Genomic DNA, 27,646 nt, shown 5'->3' with positions numbered 1-27,646 from the left:
GAGATACAAAATGAAACTGCTAAATTCATGTAAATGGAGTGTACAACCTCATTACTACGTACATCAACCTTGGTTTCGGAAATATCTTATGCCCCAAGTGCACCATCTACCCCACTGCAAATTTAAAACAAATTTTAGGAATGGTTTAATTGCTCACATTTTCTCCTTGAACCCCTTTTCCACAAATTGCTATTGAGAGTAAATTATAGTTAAGTACTTACACTCTCTATCAGCTTCCTGCATGCGCGTGTCTTCTTCCTGAAGGTAAGTCTGAAGGTTCTTTAACACTTGGATTTTTAAATTGAGTGAGGAGTTTTTATCTGAGAGAATGTTGTTGTACATATTTTTTACTTCCACTTCAAACATAAGGATTGGGTGCTGTATGAATGAAAATCCTAAAAAAAACATAAAAAGCATATTTTTCCACACCATTGGAGCATGATTTGTAGTTAAATGTTCAAATGAAGTGAAAATACAAGGTTCCATTAAATAATGCTCATACTAAACACTTTAAATTGTCCCAATGTACATTTCGTAATGAAGATATCAATAATTTGCCAAGGTAAAGAATGTGTGGAAATCATCTACTGAGATATGCAGATGTATTTACGATGGCACAACCACCCCAGAGCTCTACATCAATGTTTTCCTCAGAATCAAGTCAAACGTAAATTGGGTGAACATGAACATTTACTCTAGGATAAATATCATTATCTTTAAAGTACAAAGACATTTTATATACTGCAAACCCAATAGACAGAAGAACTGCAGTACATGAAAGAGTTTTTAGAGTAAGTAGTGCAAAAGGAGGGTTGGGTGTTTAACCGAGAGGGAACTGGAAGAACACACTGAATCTAAAAAAAATATCTGTGCAAGTTATGGAACAAAAAGCATGATTAAGAGTTTGCTGAACAGGTTCATGTAATGTAATGTAATGTAATGGGTATCATGCCTGCTTTATTACAAGTGCCATACATATAATGAACTTGTTTCTCTGAATATCCATTATGTTTGTGAAGGAGTAATCTATCCACCAAACTTTAAAACAGCCCCAAACTCTTAATTAAATTCTTCAATAAAGATAGTGATTATTTAATGGTTTCCACTATTTGTTTTAAAAACTTCACTAATGTTTTTGATGGCTATGCTGTCTCTCACAAATTCTTCATGTGAACCATGAGCAGGCAACAATCTGGATCTAGTGACATGAGGCTGTCTGACTCCAGTCAATTTACAAGTCTAGATAGGAAGGGGTGGAAATGGTGGTATGCAAAATGTATTCTTGGGCCTCTACGGCAGTCAGAGGCTACCTGGCAGTATAAATGCTGTGTGGATACTGCTGGTTGCCACTGGTGCCCCAAGGATATAATACAAATGCTCTCTAATTGGATAACAAAGTTACTCCTTTCTGGCATTTGACTGTGCAGTCAGGAGGAGCCATGAAAGCTTACTCAAGTTTAAGTTAGACGTTTGAGTATGACATAGTAGACATTACCATCAATGTCTAGGCAGTGCTTTACTAACTGAAAATGAAATGATTTTATTAATCAAATAATTAAACACTCAACTTGAAAATAACAAACACATAAAACCAGAACATGTTATAATCTTTAGGAATGAGATAGCTTTGCTACCTGAAAATGAAAGGATTTTAATTACCCAATAAGTTAACACTCAACTTGAAGAAAAAAAACACATAAAATCAGATGTTATAACCTTAGGGCTGAGATACCATCACTAGTTTATTATCGTGTCTTAGATCTAAGCTCTACATTTCTTATAACACAAAACAATTGGTCATTGTGGTGCAGTTCAAGTTGATGCAGTTTATCTATGGGAGCGCTGGAGTCCTTCGGTTTTAGAAGATTGAGGGATAGGGCAACTGGGAATCTGAGACCAACTATGGTCCTGGACCAACATTGGTTACCACTCTGTGCTAGTTTAGGTGTTACTTCAAGTACTGTGATGAACCCTAATGAGAATCCAATACCTGGAAACCTTTCTTTGCTTGCTTTCTTTCAAAAACAGTATGTGATGTGTTTCCAATTAAGCACTGAATGTTTCTTGAAGTTTCTCAGTTTTAATGAATACATGATAAGTATGCTGAATTTGAATGGGCCCATGACTGTTGTCCCAAAAAAGACCACACAATGTGTAGCTTACATGTTTTCTAAATCCTTTGTGCGCATCTCGGTGCACAGTTCACGGGAACATGCATCATTGGCTTTACACAAACACCAAAACTGTTGCTACAAGGGACCTTGTACAAACATTGAGTGAGTACAATGTCCAAACATTGAGGGCAAGTCTTGAAGTCAAATGATTTAGCTTGAACACTATTTCTCAAGAAACAATGCAGCTTTTGCAATAATATACCAAGTGAACACTGAACAGCTATGAATCTTGCATTGGTAGAAAACTGGAAAAACAGGACCTCCATCAATGGTAACTGCTCCCTTAGAGAGACTTGTTTATTCACTTTGTGAAGCTTTGCGAATCAGCGACCGCCGTTCACCACAAGACCTTGCTGAATGAGAATATCAGGACCATGTCTGGTGCGTGGTAAAAGTGGACACCTAGAATTTGCAGGTAACTGATTCTTTTAGATCCAATTTTAAAGTAAGACCTCAACAACAAAAACACATCACAATATAAATGATAACATCTCTTAAGAGAAACACAGCTACCAACAATATTACATAATCACTACTTACCTAAGCCAATAATGGCTTTTGTCTGCACCTCTTCATCAGAATGTTTAGTGAAATACAGCAACAACTCAAGAACTTTATCTCTTATATTTACCTACGAAAGGCAATAAAGTAGAGACTGATCAGCATTATAAATTCAACAGCTGTATAAAACAATAATGTTGCATCTTGACTGGCTCCTAGCCCCTCAATATATAATTTGGAAATTAATAGGCAAAAGCTGGAACTATCTGCTTGCCAGTTGCAACTCACATTTTTACTTTGCCTTGTTTCCAAAACATCTACCAGAGATAACATTTCTTACATAATGTGTGAGCAACGAAGGGATGCTGCTGCATACGACATTCTCTTCTTTTCTGATACAGGCTCCAGATCAAAAGAATCCCAACACAATCTTTATAGTTTCATGAGCTCATCATATATAGTGTTCCCAGGTGGAGGGATTTAATTTAAATTGGGCAACCATCACAATTTATACAGTTTCAATATGGCTGCCACATTTTACAGATAAGCTGAAATGAGAGGAGCTTCTATTATAATGTAATATATTATTTGGTTCATTAGGCAGTATTGCTCATTGCTGATGTAAATTTGCAATATATTGGATAAGCGGTAATAAGTAAACCTCCTAAATATTAAACCAGAAAGTGCATATTTATTGCTCTTAAGTGTGCAACTGAGTACGCGCACACTGTACTGTGACGTATAAAACAGGTACACATCATGAGCTAAAAAATAAACTGTTACTAAAAGGACAGCAACAGGTACAGGTTTTTTCAATATGATTATATAACGCCATTTAAAAAATTAAAGATCCTTACTTTAAAATGCATTAATTGTTAACTTTTAATGTACTGAATATACAGGATCAATTTTATACAGATAGATGAATACATATACACTTCAACAGATATCAATATTTTCTTGATTCGTACTTTCAGGCAGGGTGATACAAAAGGAACTTCGCAAAAAACAAATACTGGACTCACAAATAAATTAAAATGAGCCAATTGTGTGCATGTTAACGGAAGAGTGATGTATTTTAACAATGCTGCCTAATAGGACATTGATAAATTGATGTCTGTCTTCAGATACCATTTGCAGAATCTCTTCCGATTAAAGTTTAGGGATGAACTGGAAGGTAGTTGTTTTGCTTCTCTAAGAGTTTCTAAAGTGTTCGGAGACTGATTCAGATGCCCATACATGAGTACTTTAAGCGCAAGGCTGCAAAGCTCAATTACTGTGGTTTGTGCTGGAGCATTTGCCCACGGAGAAGAGGTCAAACTAACTGGGACATCTGTAAAAGAAAGAGCTACTCTCACAGTCAGAACTATTTTTGGATGTGATCAGAATTATAATGATCTTGGATTGCTTGAATTTAATGCTGTATTACATTCTCCAGTCTATTTGAGGAAACAAACGTCTGTAAGAAAATCCTTGAGTATTCTGTTTAGCAATAATTTCGCATTTTTTTTGGGCAGACAACTCAAAGCATCTACCTCCACATTTTAAACATTTGTTACATCATTGACTTCTATACTGCATCAGGAACTGGTTGTTAAGCATAGATAAAACTTTACACCATGAAGTAGATCATACTGGTACAAGAGAGACTGCTGGTTTCTAGAACAGCAATTTTTCCAGAAACATGTTGTGGTTTCATTCTGGTGAATATCTGCCACACCAATAGTGCAAGGTGTTAATCTCTGGAGAAGACACATGTGGAGTGCTATTGGGCATAGGTCTGGAAAAAAACAGCTTGTACAAACAGCAAAAATGTCTTTCCTCTGAAGGAAACTCCTCATTTATTATTTATAGCACGACTCACAGCATTACTAAATTTGCAAGGTGATCTAGAGAAAAAAACAAATTGCGAACCAGTTACGACTCCAATGTCAGTATCATACATGGATTTACATGCACTTATTCCCAGACAGGATGGGAATTCCTGGGTTTCAAAATCAGCAATAAACATTGTTAAAATGGTGATAGACTCCAGAACAGTGTTTATTCAATAGCAAACTGACCTACATGAAAAACATCCAACCTTTATCAAATTCAGTGAATGCACTAAAGGAATAAGAAATTTACGTTCAGTAACACTCTTTCTGGTGTATACTACGATGATTCTTCACCTTTAGAATATTCCCAGGCTCCAGGATGGATCCATAAGATTTAAACAGTACTGCTTAGGCATTAGGTCAGGTACTACCGTGCGGCTCCGCATGGACTTTGTTCTGTCCCAGAAATGACAATGGAGTTGCGTGTAAATGCATTCTGCATAAGTGCACCCCTACACGTCAAAGTTTCATTTTAGATTGTGTCCCCGCCCTTAAAACCCTCAATAATTGCAGAACCCTAAACCCAACAATATCAGAGGTACCAATGAGCTTTTCTCTAATTTGGGACCTTTTTAGATAGAATCTTTGGTTAGATGGAGTATCCACCAGAAAGTGTGTTACTGAAGGTAATTTACTTGTTCTGCTGATGGGTAGTCATTTTTTTTGCAACTTGAGTTTCTTTGCCCCAGAGAACCCCCCCCACAAAAAGCTGATTTTCCAACTGATAGTATTTTGTGCCATTAATGCAAAAGCTCAAAGTTCTTTTGAGGTCCAGCAGATGGACTCTCTTTGCCTTCTCTTTCAAGAGGTGAGGCGGAGTAAAGAACATTGGATGGGTGATTTATTGCCCAACGAGAAAAGGGGTTGTAACCTTTGGCAAAAAGGCCACCCTGATCGTCATTATCTGGGGAAAAAAGGTTGCTGTAAGGTGAATGCAGCAAAAGAGTTTGGAGTTCACTTACGTGATCAGCAGAAGTTACCATCGCCAGGAATACAGTCTTCAGAGTCAGTAGATATAGTGGACAGACGTACATAAGTAAAAAAAAAGAATACACATGACAAAAAGCGAGGACTAAAGTGAGATCCCACTCTGGCATCAACAAAGGGCTTGGCAGAAACGTGTTAAACCTATTATAAACCTCATCACAACAGGTCACTTAAACAAGGATGGTTGGTCTGGCAAAACAAAAACGCCAAAAGGGCTCACGAATAACCTTTAATGGTGCCACGTCTTGCTGGGCTGGACATAAAACAAACAATACATCTGAGACTTTGGCCTATAACAAGTCTGTATTGCAGGTGCCAGACCAGGAGCCCACAAACTTCTCTCAGCACCCAGTGTAGAGGGATCGCTGACAACAAAGATGGCACCCACAACTTTAGGAGATCAAACCAAGTCAACTCCTGCCGATAAATATCCATGCATGGAGGTGCAGACTGCACAGGTTTAGGTTTAAGACCCTGCCCTGCTGCTACAACAAGAGATCCTCCTGAAGTGGTATCCTGATCAAAGGACAGATGCTAATGCCCAGAATGCCCGGGAACACACTCTCCTTGCTCAGTCCAGAGCCACTAGGATGACTTGGATCTGGTTGTTCCTGATCTTGAGAACTCGGGGTTGGAAAGAAAGTGGTGGAAAGGGGTACAGGAGTCCTATGCTCCATTCTATCCAAAATGGATCAGATAGCGGTCTTGAAAAGGTTTTGGCACTATGTTTGACGGTGGCAAAAAAGTCAGGGTATTCCCCATTGTTGGAAGATGCCCGGTACAATCAAGATATAATTGCAATTCGTGATCTGCCATGCACCGCCGCGCAGTTCACCTAGTGTGGTGTTCAAAGGTCCTGCCAGGTGGTACACAACCAGGGAAATGCCCAAACACTGCAGCCAGTTCCAGAGTTAAAGTGCATAGTAGCAAGAAACCCAGACCTGCTCTGCTTGTTGCAGTACAACTGGGTGGTGGTGTGGTCTGTGAGAATGTGGACCAGTCACAGCCGTTGATGGCAAATGGAGAAAACTGAAATCCCCAACCTCTGGTGTGCTCCAACCACTGTCATCCCTTTCAAGGGGCACTGGTGAGGCGGAAGGGGAGCACAGAATATTAAAAAATGCTACTGGCCTTCACTGAACTGCGTGTAGCGGCTGTGAGACTGCAGGAAGGGAACATGAAAGTAGGCATACTGCAGGTCCAAAGCCACCATCCAGTCACCTGGATCTGGGCAGACAGAAACAGGGCCAACATGAGCATCATGATTTGCACTTCAAATAAGAAGGCTTTCAGACAATGTAGATCTAAAATAGGACAAAATCATCCATCTTTCTCTGGCAGAAGGAAATAGCCAGAGTAATAGCGAGTCACCCATTTCTAGGGCCAGAGCCCTTTGCATGGCTCCTTTGGACAAAACAGCCAACATCTCTTTAAGCAAGGTGGAATAGGTGCTTCTATGAAAGGATCTCTAATGTGGGCGGAAGATGCAGCAGGTTTAAAATATATAAATAAATATATTTAAAAAATGGCAGGGCACAGCCTCGTTGAAAGATCTGAAGGACCCACCTTTTGGATGTTATATTTTGCGATACTTGAAGGAAATGTAAATGCATTATGGCCTGACCGATGCTTCCCAATGCGGAATCTGCCATCTTACTGGACAGGTGAGATCTGTTGAATGGCATACTTATCAGGGAGGCTTGAAAGTCCTCAAAGAAGTCCATGGATCTCATCCATGTGTGACACTGAAGGTCTGCCCTGCTCAAATAGGTTGTCAGAAATTCCTCAGTGACTGCCGGCAAGATCTAGCTAACCTTGTTGTAGGAAGCTGACCTGGTGTGTGGTGAGCCCCTATGGTTTTATCACCTTATACCAGGTCCAGGTATCCCGTATTAGTGAAGTGTACGCAGTGTCTAGGAATCCAGGACGCTCTAGCGGTAGCTGTGGATGAGCAACCAAGACTTATCGAGGAGGCATGCAAAGCTTATGCAATACCACTATAGTCACACAGCACCATCACAAAGAACTGCACAGTGTTACAAAAATAAAGGTACTTTATTATAGTAACACAAATACTAAATAGGCAACCTCGCAACTGGAGGTAAGTAAACACACTATTATATACACATTAGCAATCAATGAAGGGTATAGAAAGCAATAAGCAATGGCAAAAGTATAGGTAAACCTTGAGGGCCAAACCATATACTAAAAAAATGTAGAATGTGAAAGGCAGTTCCCCACCCAAGGATGTGGAATCGGAAGAATGGAGCTGGAGGAACCTCAAGAGGTGAGTACCAGAGTGACCCCCGTGACCAGGAGAGTTGAGTTAAGTACCTGGTGTTCCCCAAAACCAACAGGAGGACTTTGGAAAAGGATTATGCAAGCCCCAAACAAGACTGGAAGAACCCAAAGGTGGATCCTGACAGAAGAGGACATGCTAAGGAAGGGGACCAAGACCAGTTCGTGTTGGCGTGTCTGGTTGTGGCAGGAGCCACTACCCACCCTTCTGTGGATCCAGGACTAGGTTGACGGTGAAGGAAGAAGGCCAGCAGTGCAGCACATTAGATGAAGAGAAGTCTCATAAGTGATGCAAGTAGTGTCCCACCTTGGCTGTCAAGATGCAGTCAGTTAGTGGTGCTGGAAAACCACCAACAAGCCTTGGCAAATACAAGAGACAGAGAAGACGTTTTGTAAGGCTGAATAGGACCAGCTAGGTCTAGAGGACTCAGCCCAAGGAGGGGAGATTGGGGTGATCCTCAGCAGTTGGGAGAGTCACAGGAAGAGGAGGTAGCCCTCACAGGCAACCGACTGGAACCGACCGACTGGAAGCAGGTACAACAGGCGCAGTGAGGCCTACTTAGCACACCTAAAGAGGAGTCCCAAGTCGCTGGAGCATGAGACTGTGCCTTGCAGGAAGAAGTGCTGGGGGTCGAGGCTACACAGAGCCTGAAGATACCTTGGAGACAGAGCAAACCTGTCTTGGTAGCTGCAAGAGTCACAGACAGGCAAGGGCTTACCGTCTCCCAAGTTGGACAGCTAGCAGAGAGGGTCAAAGGGACCACTCCAGACCACCACCTGTGATGCAGGATCCAAGTAGTTCTGGCGGAGAGATGATCTACGCAGCTGTTTGTCATTGCAGTTGGTGCCTGCAGATGCAGGGGAGTGACTCCTTCACTCCAAGAGAGATTCCTTCTTGCTCAGGCTGAACACTCGCCACCTTCAGAGGATGCACAGCTGGGGAAATGTTGCAGTTGCTGGAAGGAGCTGGAGAATCAATGTTGCAGAGCAGTCATTGCTGAAGTTGCAGATTGTCGGTTCCTGGGGGGTCCAGTTGCAGCCCCAGTGGCCAGAAGATGAAGTAAACAATGCAGAGGAGTCCTGCTGGAATCTTGCATGTCGAATCTTAGGACCCACCCAAGAAGGAGACCATAACTAGCCCAGGAAGGGGGATTGGTCATCTAGCAGGGTGACCACCTATCAGGAGGGGGCTGTGACATCACCTCCCTTACCTGGCCACTCAGATGCTCCTTGAGGTCTCTGCTCACCTTGGATTCAAGATGGCAGAATCAAATGGCCACCTGGAGGACTCGAGGGCACCACCCCTAGGGTGGTGATGGACAGGGGCGTGGTCACTCCACTTTCCTTTGTCCAATTTCGTGCCAGAGCAGGGACGGGGGACTGGACTGGTGCAAACCGGTTTATGCAAGGAGGGCACTAAATTTGTCCTTTAAAGCATACCAGTGGCTTGGGGAGGCTACCGCTCCCAAGCCATGTAACACCTATTGACAAGGGGAGCGGGTGTTGCCTCCCTCCCCCACAAGAAACCGTTTCTTCGGTCTTCCCCCACTTGAGCTGGTCAAGCAGGAGTGCAGAAACCAGTCTAGAGGGTGGCAGCAACGCAGGCTGCTTGCCGAACCTGGAAGACTGGTAGGAGCAATACAGGGGGGCCCTCTAAGGAGCCCCTAGAGTGAAAGGAATCATACAATCAACAGTATTGGGGTATGATTTCGACATGTTTGATACCAAACATGCCCAGGTTTGGAGTTACCCTTATGTAGCTGGACAGAGGTACTGTGTTGAGTACACAAGCAAAATGGCTTCCCCGCACTTACGAAGTACCGTGAAATGGAGCTGGAGTTCGCAGGGGCACCTCTGCTCATGCAGGGGTGCCCTCACACACAGATACCTGCACCCTGCCCTCTGGGATAGAAGGGCCTACTATAGAGGTGACCTGGTGCAGTGAGCTGTAGTGAAAGGTTGCATGCACCTTTCCATGCAAGCTGCAATAGCAAGCCTGCAGACACATTTTGCATGGGATCCATGGGTGGCACAATTCTTGCTGCAGCCCATGGGGAACCCCTGGTGCCCCAATGCCCTGGGTACCTAAGTATCATATACTAGGGACTTATATGGGGACATCAGTATGCCAATTTTGGGGTGTGCAAAGTCCTTGGCAACTAAATTTTGAGGGCGAGTGAGCACCATCACTGGGTCCTGATTAGCAGAATCCCCGTGAAGACAGCCAAAGCACACTGACAGCAAGCAAAAAGTGGCGGTAACTATCTCAAAAAGAGGGTACTTTCCTCATCATGTCCCATCAAGAATGGGAATACCTCTCCAGAAAACAGCTGGCACTGACTGACCAGAGGGCTGAGCTGTAAAACATCTGTTGTCAGAATTCTTCAGTTGTCCTCAACTCTTTTCCGGAGGGGGTGTGGGGCGGTGTGTGCTTCCTGTGGTTGTACAGAATGAGTTGTGGTTCACCTTGCTGGTAGAAGCATGTTGTAGGAAGTTGGCTCTGCATATACTATTTCAAAGTAAGATATAGTGTGCACAGAGTCCAAGGGTTCCCCTTAGAGGTAAGATAGTGGCAAAAAGAGATAATTTTAATGCTCTATTTTGTGGTAATGTGGTCGAGCAGTAGGCTTATCAGAGGGTAGTGTTAAGCATTTGTTGTACACACACAGGCAATAAATGAGGAACACACACTCAAAGACTTACTCCAGGCCAATAGATTTTTATATAGAAAACTATATTTTCTTAGTTTATTTTAAGAACCACAGGTTCAAGATTTACAAGTAATACTTCAAATGAAAGGTATTTCACTCAGGTATTCTAAGAACTTTGAATAATCACAATAGCATGTACAGTTTTGACAAAAATGGCAATAAGCTATTTTAAAAGCGGACACAGTGCAAAAATAAACAGTTCCTGGGAGAGGTAAGTAATTGTTAAGTTCACAGGTAAGTAAAACACTTACAGGGTTCAAAGTTGGGTCCAAGGTAGCCCACCGTTGGGTGTTCAAGGTAACCCCAAAATTACCACACCAGCAGCTCAGGGCCGGTCAGGTGCAGAGGTCAAAGAGGTGCCCAAAACACATAGGCTTCAATGGAAACAGGGGTGCCCCGGTTCCAGTCTGCTAGCAGGTAAGTACCCGTGTCCTCGGTGGGCAGACCAGGGGGGTTTTGTAGGGCACAGGGGGGGGTTGGTGGGGGGGGGGGGGGGGGAAAGACACCCTCATCAGCACAGGGGCGGCCGGGTGCAGAGTGCAAACCGGCGTCGGGTTTGTATTGAAAGCAATGGGGAGAACCAGGGGTCTCTTCAACGATGCAGGCACGGGCGCTCCTCGGGGTAGCCACCACCTGGGCTAGGCAGAGGGTCGCTCCTGCACTGGAGTTCGGTTCCTTCAGGTCCTGGAAGCTGTGGGTGCAGTGTTGGTTCCAGGCGTCGGGTCCCTTGTTACAGGCAGTCGCGGTCAGGGGGAGCCTCTGGATTTCCTCTGCAGGCGTCGCTGTGTGGGCTCAGGGGGGTCATCTCTGGTTACTCACGGGCTCGCAGTCACCAGGGAGTCCTCCCTGAGGTGTTTGTTTTCTGCAGGTCGAGCCGGGGGTGTCGGGTGCAGAGTTGAAAGTCTCACGCTTCCGGCGGGAAACGTGAGGTCTTTAAAGTTGCTTCTTTGTTGCAGAAAGTTGCAGTTTGTTGAACAGGGCCGCTGTTTTCGGGAGCTTCTTGGTCCGTTAGATGCAGGGCAGTCCTCTGAGGCCTCAGAGGTCGCTGGTCCCTGTTGGATGCGTCGCTGTTGCAGTTTTCGTCGAAGCAGGGAGATAGGCCTGTGGGGCTGGGGCCAAATCAGGTGTCGTCTCCGTCTTCACTGCAGGGCTTCAGGTCAGCAGTCCTCCTTCTTTAGGTTGCAGGAATCTAGTTTCCTAGGTTCTGGGGGTCCCTAAATACTGAATTTAGGGGTGTGTTTAGGTCACCTAACACATGCACACTGACACTGCAGATTGTGTGTGTTGGTGGGGAGAAAAAGGCGAAGTCGACATGGCATCCCCCTCAGGATGCCATGCGCACAAAATACTACCTGTGGCATAGGTAAGTCACCCCTCTAGCAGGCCTTAAAGCCCTAAGGCAGGGTGCATTATACCACAGGTGAGGGCATAGCTGTATGAGCAATATGCCCCTACAATGTTTAAGTCCCTTCTTAGACATCGTAAGTGCAGGGTAGCCATATTAAGTATATGGTCTGGGAGTTTGTCAAAAACTCCACAGCGCCATAATGGCTACACTGAACGCTGGGAAGTTTGGAATCAAACTTCTCAGAATAAAAAAAAAACACACTAAAAATGCACACAGAGGGCATCTTAGAGATGCACCCAGTATTTTACCCAATCCTTCAGAGCAGGACTGACTGGTCTGTGCCAGCCTGCCACTGAGATGAGTTTCTGACCCCCCTGGGGTGAGAGCCTTTGTGCTCTCTGGGGCCAGAAACAAATCCTGCACTGGGTGGAGGTGCTTCACACCTCTCCCCCCTGCAGGAACTGTAACACCTGGCGGTGAGCCTCAAAGGATAAAGTCTGGTGTTACAACGCCCCAGGGCACTCCAGCTAGTAGAGATGCCCCCTCCCCCCACCCCCCCTGGACACAGCCCCCACTTTTGGTGGCAAGTCTGGGGAGATAATGAGAAAAACAAGGAGGGGTCGCCCCCTCAGCCAGGTCCACCCTTCAGTTGACCAGAGCTGAAGTGACCCCCCCCCCCCCACCCCCCCCCTCCCTTGGAAAATCCTCCATCTTGTTTTGGAGGATTTAGCCCAAAAGGGACAGAGATGTGCTCCCCTCCCCAAAGGGAGGGAGTACAAGGAAGGAGTAGCCACCCTCAAGGACAGTAGCCATTGGCTACTGCCCTGTGACCCTAACACACCCCTAAATTCAGTATTTAGGGGCGACCCTGAACCCAGGATTTCAGATTCCTGACAATCTACAAAGTAGGACTGCCAAGCTGAAAAACCCCGCATAGAAGGAAGACGACAACTGCTTTGGCCCCAGCCCTACCGGCCTGTCTCCAGCTTAAAAAAACCTGCACCAGCGACGCATCCTGCGAGCCCAGCGACCTCTGCAGACTCAGAGGACTGCCCTGCAACTACAAAGGACCAAGAAACTCCAGTGGACCTGTCGAACCAAGTGAGAAAAAAAACATCTTTAAAGGGACTCCCACCTCACTCCAGAAGCGTGAGTCCCCACCACTCTGCACGCGACGCCCCTGGCTTGTGTCCAGCGAAACCAACGACCCAGAAAGGATCCCCAGACAACTGACGACGAGTCCACCTTGGGATAACCTCTCTGCACCCCCATGGCAACGCCTGCAGAGGGAATCCCAAGGACCCCCCTGACTGTGACTGTCCAGGACGAAGAAATCCAACGGCTAGAAGAAGCACTGCACCTGCAGCCCCCAGGCCCATGAAGAACCGACCACCGGTGCAGCAGTGACCAGCAGGCAGCCCTCAACCTTGCCCAGTCGGTGGCTGGCCCGAGAAGCCCCCCTGTGCCCTTCCTGCAACGTGTGAGTGACCCCCAGATCCCTCCATTGAAACCTATTACAAACCAGACGCCCTGTTTGCCCAATGCAATCGGCCGCCCCTGGACCGCTGACGGTGTGCTGTGTGCGCCTACTAGGGACCTCCCCAGTGCTCTACTAAACCCCCCTGGTCTGCTCCCCAAGGACGCAGATACTTACCTGCCAGCAGACTGGAACCGGAGCACCCCATGCCTCCATAGGCACCCATGCTGTTTTGGCTCCTATTTGACCTCTGCACCTGACTGTCCCTGTGTTGCTGGTGCTGGGTGTTTGGGGTTGACTTGAACCCTTAACGGTGGGCTAGCTATGCCCCGGAGACTGAACCTGTAAGTGCTTTACTTACCACATTAACCTAACTGTACTTACCTCCCTCAGGAACTGTTGAATTTTGCATTGTGTCCACTTTTAAAATAGCTTATTGCCATTTTATGAAAAACTGTGTACATTATTGTTTTGGTTCAAAGTCCTAACTATCCCTATGCAAAGTACCTTACATTTAATGTACTTACCTGCAATTTGAATCTTGTTGTTCCTAAATAAATTAAGAAAATAATATTTTTCTATATAAAAACCTATTGGCCTGGAGTTAAGTTATTGAGTGTGTATTCTCATTTATTGCTTGAGTGTGTACAACAAATGTTTAACACTACCCTCTGATAAGCCTAACTGCTCGACCACACTACCACAAACAGAGCATTAGTATTATCTATTATTGCCCCTGTCAAGCCTCTTGGGGAACCCCTGGTCTCTGTGCACACTATCTCTCACTTTGAGATAGTATCTCCAGAGCAAGCTTCCTATAGTGCGCGAGTGACAGAGGCAGAATGTAGGTGGCTGGTGGGTTGGTAAAAGTCTTTGTAGCTGTTCAGGTATTATAGTATTGTGTTGGGCTTTGTATGTGTCCGTGAAGTCTGAATTGGCTGTGCTTGTGAATGGAGAGCCAGAGAAGCTTCCTGAGGTGCAGTGTGATGTGGCAGGTAGACTATGAGTCTTGCGGTTGCGTGCTGGATGTTCTGGTGTCTATGCTAGAATCTCCAAACAACTCCTACACACACACACACACACACACACACACACACACACACACACACAGTGTTGGCATAGTCCAGCCTGCTGGTGATGAGTGCTTGTATGACAGCTCATCTGGTGTTCTGAGGCAACCATTTCATGATCTTTTGCAGCATGTGTACGATGTGGAAGCAGGAGATAGACAATGTGCTGAACGAATAAGTTACTTACCTTCGGTAACGCTTTTTCTGGTGGATACAGTAACTACCTGTGGATTCCTCACCTAAAGAATTCTCCCCTCGCGCCAGCCTCGAGCTCTGCACGTCGACGATGACGTCACAATTGCCAGACTCCACGCGATGCCTTCATCTAGGCAATAAGAAGCCCTCGTCGACGTGCAGACGTCAGTTATCACCGTTTTTTACGTGCCTAAGAGGCGAACAGGTGAACAGTGACCTTAAAGGGAACATAGTCACAACAAATCGAATTAAATCACAACAGTTATTATGATAAAGATAAAGTCAGGTAACAGCAATAATTGCTCTATATGAAAGGAAAATATGTCAATCAAGTCCAAACATGTGTTCCTTGAACCATCTAAATTAGTGAAAGAAATGCATATATACATGTCCCAACTATATACATAAGTCAGGTATATACATAAATACAAGAAAGGATGCTCACCCATGGATTTCATGGTATGACCAGTAAGGCAACAGGGAGGCGGGTGGGACCGTGAGGAATCCACAGGTAGTTACTGTATCCACCAGAAAAAGCGTTACCGAAGGTAAGTAACTTATTCTTCTGATGGATACACTTACCTGTGGATTCCTCACCTAAAGAATAGAGTCCCAAAGCAGTCCTACCTCCGGAGGTGGGTGCCCTAATGGTCAAACCAAGAAATCCTGCAGCACAGAGCGAGCAAAATGGCCATCCCGCCTAACCTCAGAATCCAGACAGTAATGTTTGACAGAAGTATGGAGGGCCGCCCAAGTCGCCGCCCTGCAGATGTCAGCCACAGGAACACCCCTAGCTAAAGCCAAAGAAGCAGCCTTCGCTCTGGTGGAATGGGCACGAAGCCCCACAGGTGGTTCTTTCTTTGTCAAATAACAACAAATTTTAATACATAGAATGACCCACCTGGATAGCGTTCTCTTGTGGACAGCTCTACCTTTCCTCTTCCCCACGTATCCAACGAAGAGCTGATCATCTTGCCTGAACTCCTTCGTCCTGTCGACATAGAAGCTCAGCACTCTTCGTGGATCCAGCCGGTGGAGCCTCTCTTCCTCCTTGGATGGATGAGGTGGAGGGTAAAAGGAAGAGAGAGTAATAGACTGCCCCAAGTGAAAGGGTGTAACAACCTTCGGGAGGAAAGCCGCCTTGGTCCTTAACACCACTTTGTCTCTATAGAAAGAAAGCTGAAGCTCACTGACCCTTCTGGCCGATGTTATGGCCACCAGGAACACAGTCTTGAGAACTAGCAACCGCAAAGAGCAAGAATGCATCGGCTCAAATGGGGACCCCATTAAAAATGTTAATACCAAATTAAGGTCCCACTGAGGCATAACAAATGGTGATGGTGGAAATTTGTTAGTAAGCCCCTTAACAAACCTTAAAACAATAGGAGACTTAAATAAGGAAGGCTGATCAGGAAGGCACAGAAAAGCCGACAGTGCAGATAAATAACCCTTGACTGTGGCAACTGCACAACCTTTCTGCGCCAGGAAAAGAGCAAATGACAATATGTCAGACAAACGAGCCTATAAGGGATCAATTCTGTTCTCTCCACACCAGCATACAAATTTAGCGCAACGACTTGCATAGATCGATTTGGTGGAGTGTCGCCTGGCCGATAAAATAACATCCACCCCTTCTGGTGGGAGAGAAAAAGCACTCAGATTGGGAGAGATTGCCCCATTCAATCTCCAGGCATGAAGGTGCAGGCTCTGGAGGTGGGGGTGTAGAATCTGCCCCTGCGACTGCAAGAGGAGGTCCACCCTGTAAGGGAGACGGAGCGGTGGGCACAGAGTTGGGGAAGGTCTAAATACCACACCCTTCTTGGCCAATCCGGAGCTATTAAGATGACCTGAGCTCGGTCTTGGCGGATCTTCCTCAGAACTCGAGGAATCAAGGGTATGGGAGGAAACGCGTAAAGCAACTGACTCTTCCAGGACATCTGAAACGCGTCCCCCAAAGCTCCTTGCACCGGATACTGGAGGCTGCAAAATAACGGGCACTGCGCAATCTCCTGAGTTGCAAACAGATCTATCTGTGGATATCCCCACATCTGGAAGATGTACAGAACCAGATCTGGATGAAGACGCCACTCGTGGTCGACCGAGTTGCGTCGACTGAGAACGTCCGCACGCACGTTCAGAGCCCCGGACAAATGATGTGCTACCAAGCAGATCTTGTGATCCTGAAGCCAGGACCAGAGTCGAAGAGCTTCTCTGCAGAGAAGATACGATCCCACTCCTCCCTGCTTGTTTATATACCACATCGCGGTAGTATTGTCCGTTAGGATCTGGACTGACTGACCGCGAATGGAAGGGAGGAAGGCCTTGAGAGCCAGACGTACTGCCCGCAATTCCAACAGATTGATGTGAAATCTCTGTTCCACTGGAGACCAAAGGCCTTTGACCTCCAGGTCCCCCAGATGAGCTCCCCACCCTAGAGTGGAAGCATCCATTACCACTGTGGCCACTGGTAGCAGTAGCGAGAACGGCCTTCCTTGCGACAGTTTGTCGACCGCTGCACACCACTGAAGATCCACTACAGTGTCTCTGGAGATCTTTATCGATTCCTCGAGATCTCCTTTGTGCTGAAACCACTGCCTGCGGACGCACCACTGAAGAGCCCTCATGTGCCAGCGTGTATGAGTGACCAGCAGTATGCAAGAAGCAAACAGACCGAGCAGACGAAGGACCTTGAGGACTGGAACTACCGCTCCATTTCGAAACATTGGAATCAACGCCTGGATGCCCTGAACCCGCTGGGGCGGAGGAAAGGCCCGATTCAATGTCATGTCCAATACTGCCCCTATGAACAGGAGCCGTTGAGAGGGCTCCAGGTGAGATATGGGCACATTGATTGAAAAACCCAGGTCGTACAACAATTGAGTCGTCGACTGGAGATGACGCCGCACGAGCTCCGGAGACTTGGCTTTGATCAACCAATCGTCCAGATAGGGAAACACCACTGTCCCCCTTCTTATGAGCTCTGCCGCTACCACCGCCATCACCTTTGTGAAGACTCGAGGTGCTGAAGTAAGACCAAACGGGAGGACCGCAAACTGATAATGCTGCGATCCCACCACAAACCGGAGATACTTCCTGTCCGATTTGAGGATCGGAATATGGAAATATGCGTCCTGCAAATCGACAGACTCCATCCAATCTCCTTCATTCAACGCCAAAAGAACCTGTGAAAGGGTCAGCATTTTTAACTTTTCCTGCCTGAGGAACCAATTCAAAATCCTCTAGTCCAGAATTGGTCTTAACCGACCATCCTTTTTGGGGATCAGGAAGTACCTGGAATAACAGCCCTGACCACTCTCCAGCTCGGGAACCAACTCTACTGCGCCTTTTGCCAATAGGTATAACACCTCCTGTTGTAGTAACAGAAGATGGTCTTCCAAACAGAAGGATGGGCGGGGAGGGAAGGGAGGAGGGAACTCCCAAACGGGAAGAGCATACCCCCTCTTCACAATGTCGATGACCCAAGAGTCTGTTGTTATAAACTCCCACATTGGAAGAAAATGGGCAAGTCTCCCCCCTACCGGAGACAAGTGAGGGAGTGGTGGAGGACTAAGGTTGCTTTCCCTGCTGCACCCCTCCAGAGGAAGAGGCAGAGTGCTGCTGGGTGGCTCCTCTTGTATGGGCTCTGCCCCTGTCCCTGAAGGATCTGTATGGCAGGGAGCTTGCAGTTTGTTGTGGTCCTTGGAATCTGCCACGAAAGGAGGAGCCACGTCCAAAACCCCTAAACCTCCTATAAGACCTAAAGGAGGAGGAGGCAGCTGACTGAAGTCCTAGCGACCTCGCTGTGGCTCTGCTCTCTTTAAATCGTTTAATCGTTCAAGAGCAGAATCTGCCTTTGTCCCAAAGAGTTTTTCACCATCAAAGGGCAGATCCAGGAGAGTCTCCTGCACATCCGATGAAAAGCCAGACGAACGCAGCCAAGATTGTCGTCTGGAAACTATGGACGAGCCCATAGCTCTTGCCACTGAGTCCGAAGTGTCTAAAACAGACTGGATCACCTGGGTCGCCGCCTGAGTGTCCGTCAGCAATTGTAACACTTCCTGTGACAAGTTTGGATGGCCTTTTGCTTCCTCCATAAGGGCATGAATATAACGCCCCAAAATGCAGGTTGCGTTGGTTGACTTTAAGGCCATACTACATGAAAAGGCCTTTTTGGCAGAATGGTCCATTTTCTTCGATTCCCTGTCTGCAGGGGTTCCGGGAACCGAGCCAGGAGAGGACCTGGAAGAACAGGAGGCCTGAACTACTAAGCTCTCCGGTGTCGGGTGCTTGGAGAGGACGACAGGGTCACCTGGTGCTGCCTGATAGCGTCGTGCTACCACTCTGTTGACAGCTGCTGAAGACACAGGTTTCTTCCAAATGTCTTTGATAGGGTCTCGAAAAGCCTCATTAAAAGGCAAGAGAGGCTCTGCCGTCACAGAAGTTGGATGTAACACCTCCATCAAAAGGTTCCTCTTCACCGCCGCAGCCGGAAGAGGAAGATCTAAGAAGTCTGCAGCCTTCCATATTACTGCATGAAAAGATGCAGCTTCCTCAGTGTACTCCCCAGGGGAAGGCAGATCCCACTCATGGGAAGTATTGATATGAGTCCCTGAAAGTCACCGGAAGGTTACAAGATTTCACCCTCTTCCAGGTGTTGTCTGCTGTACTCTTCCTCCTCCAGAAGGTGCAAAGCCAGACGTCTGGATCGAAGTCTAGATTTGAGACCCGGCGTCGATAAGGTGTCGGCCGACGCCGAAGATCTTCGTCGGCGCCGAACCTCGGATCCATCCGACGCCGGACCGTCCGGCTCCACAGGAACCTTGACTGTGGACTGGATCTGAGGCGAATCCATTGGCGCCGTAGCAGGTGTTGCAGGTCTCCTGAGCGACGTCAAGGGCATCGGCGCCGCTTCGGCTGCAGCAGACAAAAATGGCATAAAAGTCGTCGACTTATAAGACGTCGGAACACCCAAATTAAAGGCCAAAGGGCCCGACGGACCTGCTTGTCCTCCACCCGGTGCCATGGTGGAAAAAATGTTAAACATGGCATTCAAAAAAGCTGCAGGATCCGTACCCGGCGCTGGGAAAGCCGGATATTGCTGCTGCACCGGCGCCGGCATAGACGCTGAAGATGGGCCAGGCAACTACTGGCTAGGAGAACCCTCTGGCCTCTGAAGAGGCTCTACTTCGAAAACCGACCCAGGTGAAGTCGGAGTCGTAGGAGTGACGTTCGGGCTTATCTCCCACGTCAGACGGCACCGAGCTGACGGAGATGCCGATCTGGATCTGGACCTTCCTTTACTCGATTGACGCCGGGAGTTGTGACGGCGCCGAGAGTCTCCATGGCGATGATGAGCCCTCGAAGTTCTTGAAGAGGACTCTCTCCGATGACGCCTCTCCTTTTTCTTGGAACGGGCCAAGAATAATTTAGCCTCTTTCCTTACGCGCCTTAGGGTTCATGCGCTGACAGGAGCCGCATGACTCGACCTCATGGTCGGAGCTACAGGGAGTGCAGAATTATTAGGCAAATGAGTATTTTGACCACATCATCCTTTATGCATGTTGTCTTACTCCAAGCTGTATAGGCTCGAAAGCCTACTACCAATTAAGCATATTAGGTGATGTGCATCTCTGTAATGAGAAGGGGTGTGGTCTAATGACATCAACACCCTATATCAGGTGTGCATAATTATTAGACAACTTCCTTTCCTTTGGCAAAATGGGTCAAAAGAAGGACTTGACAGGCTCAGAAAAGTCAAAAATAGTGAGATATCTTGCAGAGGGATGCAGCACTCTTAAAATTGCAAAGCTTCTGAAGCGTGATCATCGAACAATCAAGCGTTTCATTCAAAATAGTCAACAGGGTCGCAAGAAGCGTGTGGAAAAACCAAGGCGCAAAATAACTGCCCATGAACTGAGAAAAGTCAAGCGTGCAGCTGCCACGATGCCACTTGCCACCAGTTTGGCCATATTTCAGAGCTGCAACATCACTGGAGTGCCCAAAAGCACAAGGTGTGCAATACTCAGAGACATGGCCAAGGTAAGAAAGGCTGAAAGACGACCACCACTGAACAAGACACAAGCTGAAACGTCAAGACTGGGCCAAGAAATATCTCAAGACTGATTTTTCTAAGGTTTTATGGACTGATGAAATGAGTGAGTCTTGATGGGCCAGATGGATGGGCCCGTGGCTGGATTGGTAGACGCCAGCAAGGTGGAGGTGGAGTACTGGTTTGGGCTGGTATCATCAAAGATGAGCTTGTGGGGCCTTTTCGGGTTGAGGATGGAGTCAAGCTCAACTCCCAGTCCTACTGCCAGTTCCTGGAAGACACCTTCTTCAAGCAGTGGTACAGGAAGAAGTCTGCATCCTTCAAGAAAAACATGATTTTCATGCAGGACAATGCTCCATCACACGCGTCCAAGTACTCCACAGCGTGGCTGGCAAGAAAGGGTATAAAAGAAGGAAATCTAATGACATGGCCTCCTTGTTCACCTGATCTGAACCCCATTGAGAACCTGTGGTCCATCATCAAATGTGAGATTTACAAGGAGGGAAAACAGTACACCTCTCTGAACAGTGTCTGGGAGGCTGTGGTTGCTGCTGCACGCAATGTTGATGGTGAACAGATCAAAACACTGACAGAATCCATGGATGGCAGGCTTTTGAGTGTCCTTGCAAAGAAAGGTGGCTATATTGGTCACTGATTTGTTTTTGTTTTGTTTTTGAATGTCAGAAATGTATATTTGTGAATGTTGAGATGTTATATTGGTTTCACTGGTAATAATAAATAATTGAAATGGGTATATATTTTTTTTTGTTAAGTTGCCTAATAATTATGCACAGTAATAGTCACCTGCACACACAGATATCCCCCTAACATAGCTAAAACTAAAAACAAACTAAAAACTACTTCCAAAAATATTCAGCTTTGATATTAATGAGTTTTTTGGGTTCATTGAGAACATGGTTGTTGTTCAATAATAAAATTAATCCTCAAAAATACAACTTGCCTAATAATTCTGCACTCCCTGTAAGGCACCAGAGGCAATTCTCATGGGTATCAGTAACCGACATTCGACCCCCGCACTGGTTACAAGGCTTAAAACCGGATTTTCTTGGTTGCGACATTGTAACCGCCGATACGCCACTGTAGCTCCCTGTGAGCCGCGAAGAAAAATCGTTACTCTGAGGCACGGAAAAAAGGGAACTGACGTCTTCACGTTGACGAGGGCTTCTTATTGGCTAGATGACGTCATACGGCGTCGCGTGGAGTCGGGCGATTGTGACGTCATCGTCGACGGGCAGAGCTAGAAGAAATTTCCGTCGAGGCTGGCGCGAGGGGAGAATTCTTTAGGTGAGGAATCCACAGGTAGGTGTATCCATCAGAATGAGCCGTTATGTTAGAGCTTGTCATCTAGGATGATCCCTAGATAGCTTGTGTGATCTGTGGATGTCAGTCCTAGCTCTGACGGCCACCAGGTGGAATCCCATGAGGAGGCCTTGTTGCCGGAGACCAGCACATCTGTCTTGTCTGAGCTGAGCTGACCTTCAGGCAGTTGGTTTGCATCCAGTCTGCTACCTTGGTCTGTCCAGGTTTAAAAATATCTGTTACCAAGTTAACAACTTAGTCTTAAGTTACATAGATGGCAGTTGTAAGGCTAATACCTCAGCTGCCTGTCTTATCACCAGAGCAAAGGAAGCACTCTCTTCCATTAAACAATGGAAAACACGATGCAGTGACAAACTACTGGCCGCCTGCAATTCCATGTTGCGATTGCCATCATAGTAGTCTGGGTGTAAATAATCATCTCTATTGATCAGTCAACCAGCTTTCAGAGATGACAAAGTCTGAACCAAAAAAAATGTGGTGAGTTGGGACCATGTGCATCACAATATGGTCTCGGTTGAGACAAATTCAGCTCAGCGTAGGATAGAGCCATTCGGATAAGGTCTTCCTTCGAAGGCAAAAGGACATGGATTTTGGTGACAGACTGGAAGTTGGCTCTGATGTCAGAGCGGAACTGGAGACTGATTCAGGAGGCAGATAGTACTGAGGGCAGGCCTGCTAGTGGTGAGGGGACTGGAGAACTCCAGTGATCATAAGGACCTGAAGGAGCACCAAATGGAGCCAGAAGAATGCCCAAGATGAGCCGCATGGTCTCTTTAAAGGCCTCAGATTATTGAGATGTCGCCAATGGTAGAACTTGGATCAGATGCAAAATCAGATTTTCAGTGTGAGACCAAGGCACCCTGATGTCCTTGCAACTTCTCTGGGTTCGAGTGGTGGGACTAGGACGAATGCTGCTTGGTCTTCTTGTACTTCTACTTCCATGTACAAGAAGACCTGGACTGTGATGATGACCTGTTGAGGGAATGGCCTGGAGAACGGGTCTGCTTCCTTGACTTCGAGCAGGAACAGAAGTTCTGTGACTTCTTTCAGTATTCAGTGATGTACAGCTTCATTTCACTCCTAGATAGACTTCAAATTCTAAGAACTTCCTGGGTGCAGTGCTTGGAGTGGTGCCCTGAACCCAAACACTAGATGCATACCTCTTTGGGGCCATTTAGAAACATTTGTTTCCAATTGTCCCGACAAGGTTTAAACCTTCCAGTTTTAGGAGAGGAGAAAGTTCCTTTGCACACTAGAAAAGGAATGGTTTCTTACCTGTAACTCCAGTTCTCTCGTAGGGGTATTTCCATGATAGTCATAAGCACTGAATAGTTCCGCGCGCCTGCGGGGACCCCGGAGCACTGTTGTGTAGTATATTCTTAAGTGCAATCATCAGCTCCTTGACAAAAAAGGTCTGTGAAAAACACTTAAGAATAACAATGTGCAGCCTATGTGAACAGCTACACAGGCCAAATTGTTAGAAGAAAAACAGTTGTAGTGTAAATTTCACGTTTAAACCTCTATTTATTCTATAAATACATAAATAAATACATTCTCATATTTTATTTACACCTCTCATGAGAATAAAACAATGTAGGGCAGTGTAGCCCATAGGCTGCCATTATACAGAATGAAAATAGAGCTGTGCCTTTAAGAAAGTAAAGTCTTCCTGTTTCCCATCATGCACAGCAAAAGGCAGTTGCCTCAGTTCTTTTTTGGAGGCTATCAACCTGACATGAAGAAAAACAAAACATTTGTTGGAGTACCAACCTCCATAATATTCATGTTCTATGTCAACTCCACCGGGGAGGAGGGAGGGTTGCTTATGACTATCATGGAAATACCCCTACGAGAGAACTGGAGTTACAGGTAAGAAACCATTCCTTCTCTCGTAGGGGATTTCCATGTATAGTCATAAGCACTGAATAGAGTAGCAAGCCCATCCCCATAACCGCGGTGGAGTAGATATAAGAATACTGAGAAAAACATGAATCATGCAAACAAATTCTTGAGCAAAGCCTGTCCAACCTGAGCATCTGCCCTAGCGTCTGTATCAAGGCAGTAATGCTTAGTAAAGGTATGGACCGACCTCCAAGTGGCAGCCTTGCATATTTCTGCCAAAGGGACATTTCTCATCAAGGCTACAGTAGCTGCTTTCCCTCTGGTAGAGTGGGCTTTTGGCCTACCACCAAGGGATTTGTTTGCTAACTGATAACATAACATTATACATGAAACAATCCACCTGGATAAAGATTGTTTAGATGTGCCCAAACCTGTTCTGATTGGGCCATAGTTAATAAAAAGCTGTTGTGATTTTCGTAAGCTTTTTGTCCTGTCCAAGTAAAATTTCAATACTCTCTTTACATCCAGAGAGTGCAGAGTTCTCTCAGCAGGAGTAGCTGGATTCTGAAAGAAAGTCGGTAATGAAATTGTTTGGTTCACATGGAAGTCGGAGACTACCTTAGGTAGAAATTTTGGATGAGTTCTCATTACCACTTTTGCAGAATGAAAAACCGTGTAGGGTTCCTGAGCGCAAAGGGCCTGGATTTCGCTGACCCTACGCGCTGAAGTGATTGCCACCAGAAAAGCAGCTTTCCATGTGAGATGCTGCAGCGATGCCTTGTGTATCGGCTCGAATGGCGTCAGCATCAGACGTGATAAGACAACGTTCAGTTCCCATGGAGGAGAAGGCTTTCTAATGGGAGGAAAAACCTTCTTTAAACCTTCTAGGAAATCCTTAATAATCGGAATCCGAAAAAAGGACGTTTGTGAAGGACTCTTTCTGTATGCCGTTATCGCCGCCAAGTGAACTTTTATTGACGACAGTTGTAAGCCCGATTTTGCCAAACTTAACAAGTATGGCAGGATAGATTGTTCTAGCCATCTAGGGCATTTCTAGCCACTAGCTCAGGAGCCATGCTGCCAAACTCAACGATGAGGGGTTGGGATGAGATATCTGCCCTCTGAACTTCGTGAGAAGGTCCGGACGATATGGTAGCCTGATGTGTGGTTTGAGTGACCGGTGAAGAAGGTCTGGGAACCACCACTGGCGTGGCCACTCCGGAGCAATTAGGATCATTTTGGTCTGAGCATTGGACAGCTTCTGGAGGACCGCCGGAATCAGGGGAAGCGGTGGAAAAGCGTAAAGAAATGCTCCTGACCAGCTTATCCACAGGGCGTTCCCCAGTGTCCCTGGATGGTAATATCTGGAGGCGAAGTTTTGGCATTTTTTGTTTTCTGGGGTTGCGAATAGGTCTGTAGAGGGGGTACCCCAGAGTGCGAAAATGGAATGAACGACGTCGTCGTGTAGTACCCATTCGTGGTTCTCGTTCATTACCCGACTGAGGGCATCCGCTTGAACATTCTGGATGCCGGGCAGGTGAGTTGCCACTAGCGACAGGTTCCTGGCTAGAAGCAAATGCCAGATTGTCTGAGCCTCTCTGGATAAAATTCTGGACCTGGTGCCTCCTTGTTTGTTCACGTAGTACATAGTGGCCACGTTGTCTGTCTGAAGAAGGAGAGTTTCCGTTCTCAGAGAGGGAAGGAAGGCTTTGAGCGCAAGGTGGACTGCGCGAAGTTCCAGCAGGTTGATGTGATAGAGACTCTCTCTCTGTGACCACTCGCCTTGGACTCGAAGATGTTCCATGTGCGCCCCCCATCCGAGCAGTGACACATCTGTTACGATGGTTTGAGATGGAGGCCGTTGTTGGAACGGAATCCCCACCAAGAGATTGCTGGGTAAACACCACCACTTCAGGGATTGTAGGGTGTGAGGAGAAAGAAGGACTTTGTTCTCCCAATCGTCCCTCAGTTGACACCACTGATCCTCTAGATTTTCCTGCAATGGTCTCATATGGAGGCGAGCATTGGGAACCAGATGGATACAAGACGCCATCGAGCCCAGTAGAGAAGCTATTATTCTTGCAGTGGCTTGAGGTCTTTCCTGCAGTTGTTTGCACTTTTGGAGAATCGATAACCGTCGTTCCTCCGAAGGAAACACCTTTCCTAGCCTGGTATCTACAATGGCCCCTAAGTAATGCAACCTCTGAACAGGTGTTGCTGTAGATTTCAGAAGATTGACTTGAAGACCAAGTTTTTGTAGCAGTTGTAGAGTCCATTCGAAATGCTGCTGTGCCTCGAGACAGCTGGAGGCCTTTATGAGCCAATCGTCTAGATAGGGGTAGACGAATATTCGCTGTTTCCTCAAGTGGGCGGCTACTACCGCCATGCATTTGGAAAAAGTTCTTGGCGCTGATTTTAGGCCGAAAGGTAGAACTGCAAATTGGTAATGGCGTTTTCCGACGGTGAACCTTAGGAATTTTCGGTGTTTCTTGGTTACTGGGATATGAAAGTAAGCGTCGCAAAGATCTATCGCACATAGCCAGTCGCCCTGACGTAGATGTGGGTAAATTTGGTGTAAGGCTAACATCCTGAATTTTTCTTTGCGAATCCATTTGTTTGCTGTCCTCAGATCTAAGATGGGACGAAACTCTTGTTTGTCTTTTTTCGGTACAAGGAAATATCTCGAATAAATCCCCTTCCCTTGTTGGCTGATGGGAACGGGTTCTATGGCTCTTTTTTGCAATAGGATATTGACCTCTAACTGCAGAGCTTCGAGATGGTGGTTGGCTGTTTTGGGTGGAACAGATGGTGGAGAACTGGTGAATCTGAGAGCGTAACCATGTCTCACAATATTCAATACCCAGGCGTCTGTTGTGATGCGTTGCCACTCGTCCAGATGATTTGAGATACTTCCCCCTACCGGAGTGGATAACGGAGGAGGGGGAAGCAAAGATTCAGGGCTTAGACGTGGGAGCTTGTCGAGGTGTCTGGGTCTGAGGTGTTGAACGACCCCTTGTCGACCTTCTGGAGAAGCCCCTCTGATGCTGCTGCTGCTGCTGAGGGCGTGAAGACGTCCAATGTGGAGCCTGACACCTGTGGGTGAACAGTCTTCTTTGATATGGGCGGAATCCTTTTCGCTGTTCTTTAGGTCGCTCCATGCCTACCGCTTTCAGGGTATCCAGCTCCGACTTCATTCTGGCCATCTCATCATCGGCATGAGAGCCGAACAAAGTGGAGCCTGAGAAAGGAAGGTTCTATATCCTCTGCTGTGCTTCGGGTTTAAGCGATGTAAGCCGCAGCCATGCATGTCTCCTGAGCGCTATACCATGAGCATAGTTATGTGCGGATAGTGTTGAAGAATCTGCCGCAGCACTTATAATCTGGTTAGAAACCATAGCTCCCTCGCTCACGACCTCTAGGAAATCTTCCCTTTTGTCCCTAGGGAGATGCTCCGCGAACTGCAGTATAGAGTCCCAGAGGGATCGATCATATCTCCCTAATAAAGCAGTGGCACTGGCTGCTTTCATGGTGATGGATGCCGTCGAGCATACTTTTCTTCCTGCAGCATCGATCTTTCTGCTCTCTTTGTCTGGGGGAGCAGAGGAAGACGGTGACGTCGAATGCGATTTCTTCGCTGCCACTATAACTACCGAGTCTGGTACTGGGTCCGACCTCAAGAATAGAGGATCTTGCTCTGGTGGACGGTACTTTTTAATGAGTCTGGAAGGAGCAGACTTTGTTGTAGCCGGCGTGAGAAAAATGTCCATTGCTGGCTC

At 46.5% G+C, this 27,646-nt stretch overlaps 1 protein-coding gene across 17 annotated transcripts in view; it reads right to left on the bottom strand.

Moving 5' to 3' along the window:
* Positions 1 to 27,646, bottom strand: part of NIPBL (NIPBL cohesin loading factor) — a 1,341,000-nt gene that overhangs the window by 191,044 nt on the left and 1,122,310 nt on the right. For all 17 annotated transcript variants that reach the window (XM_069221119.1, XM_069221174.1, XM_069221201.1 and 14 more), the window contains 2 exons: positions 2,715 to 2,805; positions 222 to 395 (listed from right to left, as the gene is read on the bottom strand). In XM_069221119.1, the coding sequence (XP_069077220.1) occupies positions 222 to 395; positions 2,715 to 2,805 (265 nt within the window). The remainder of the gene's footprint in view (positions 1 to 221; positions 396 to 2,714; positions 2,806 to 27,646) is intronic.

Source organism: Pleurodeles waltl, chromosome 1_1, assembly GCF_031143425.1.
Source record: "Pleurodeles waltl isolate 20211129_DDA chromosome 1_1, aPleWal1.hap1.20221129, whole genome shotgun sequence".
Classification (NCBI taxonomy): domain Eukaryota; kingdom Metazoa; phylum Chordata; class Amphibia; order Caudata; family Salamandridae; genus Pleurodeles; species Pleurodeles waltl.
Note: the sequence above shows the minus strand (reverse complement) of the source record. Positions and strands in the feature narration are given on the sequence as shown.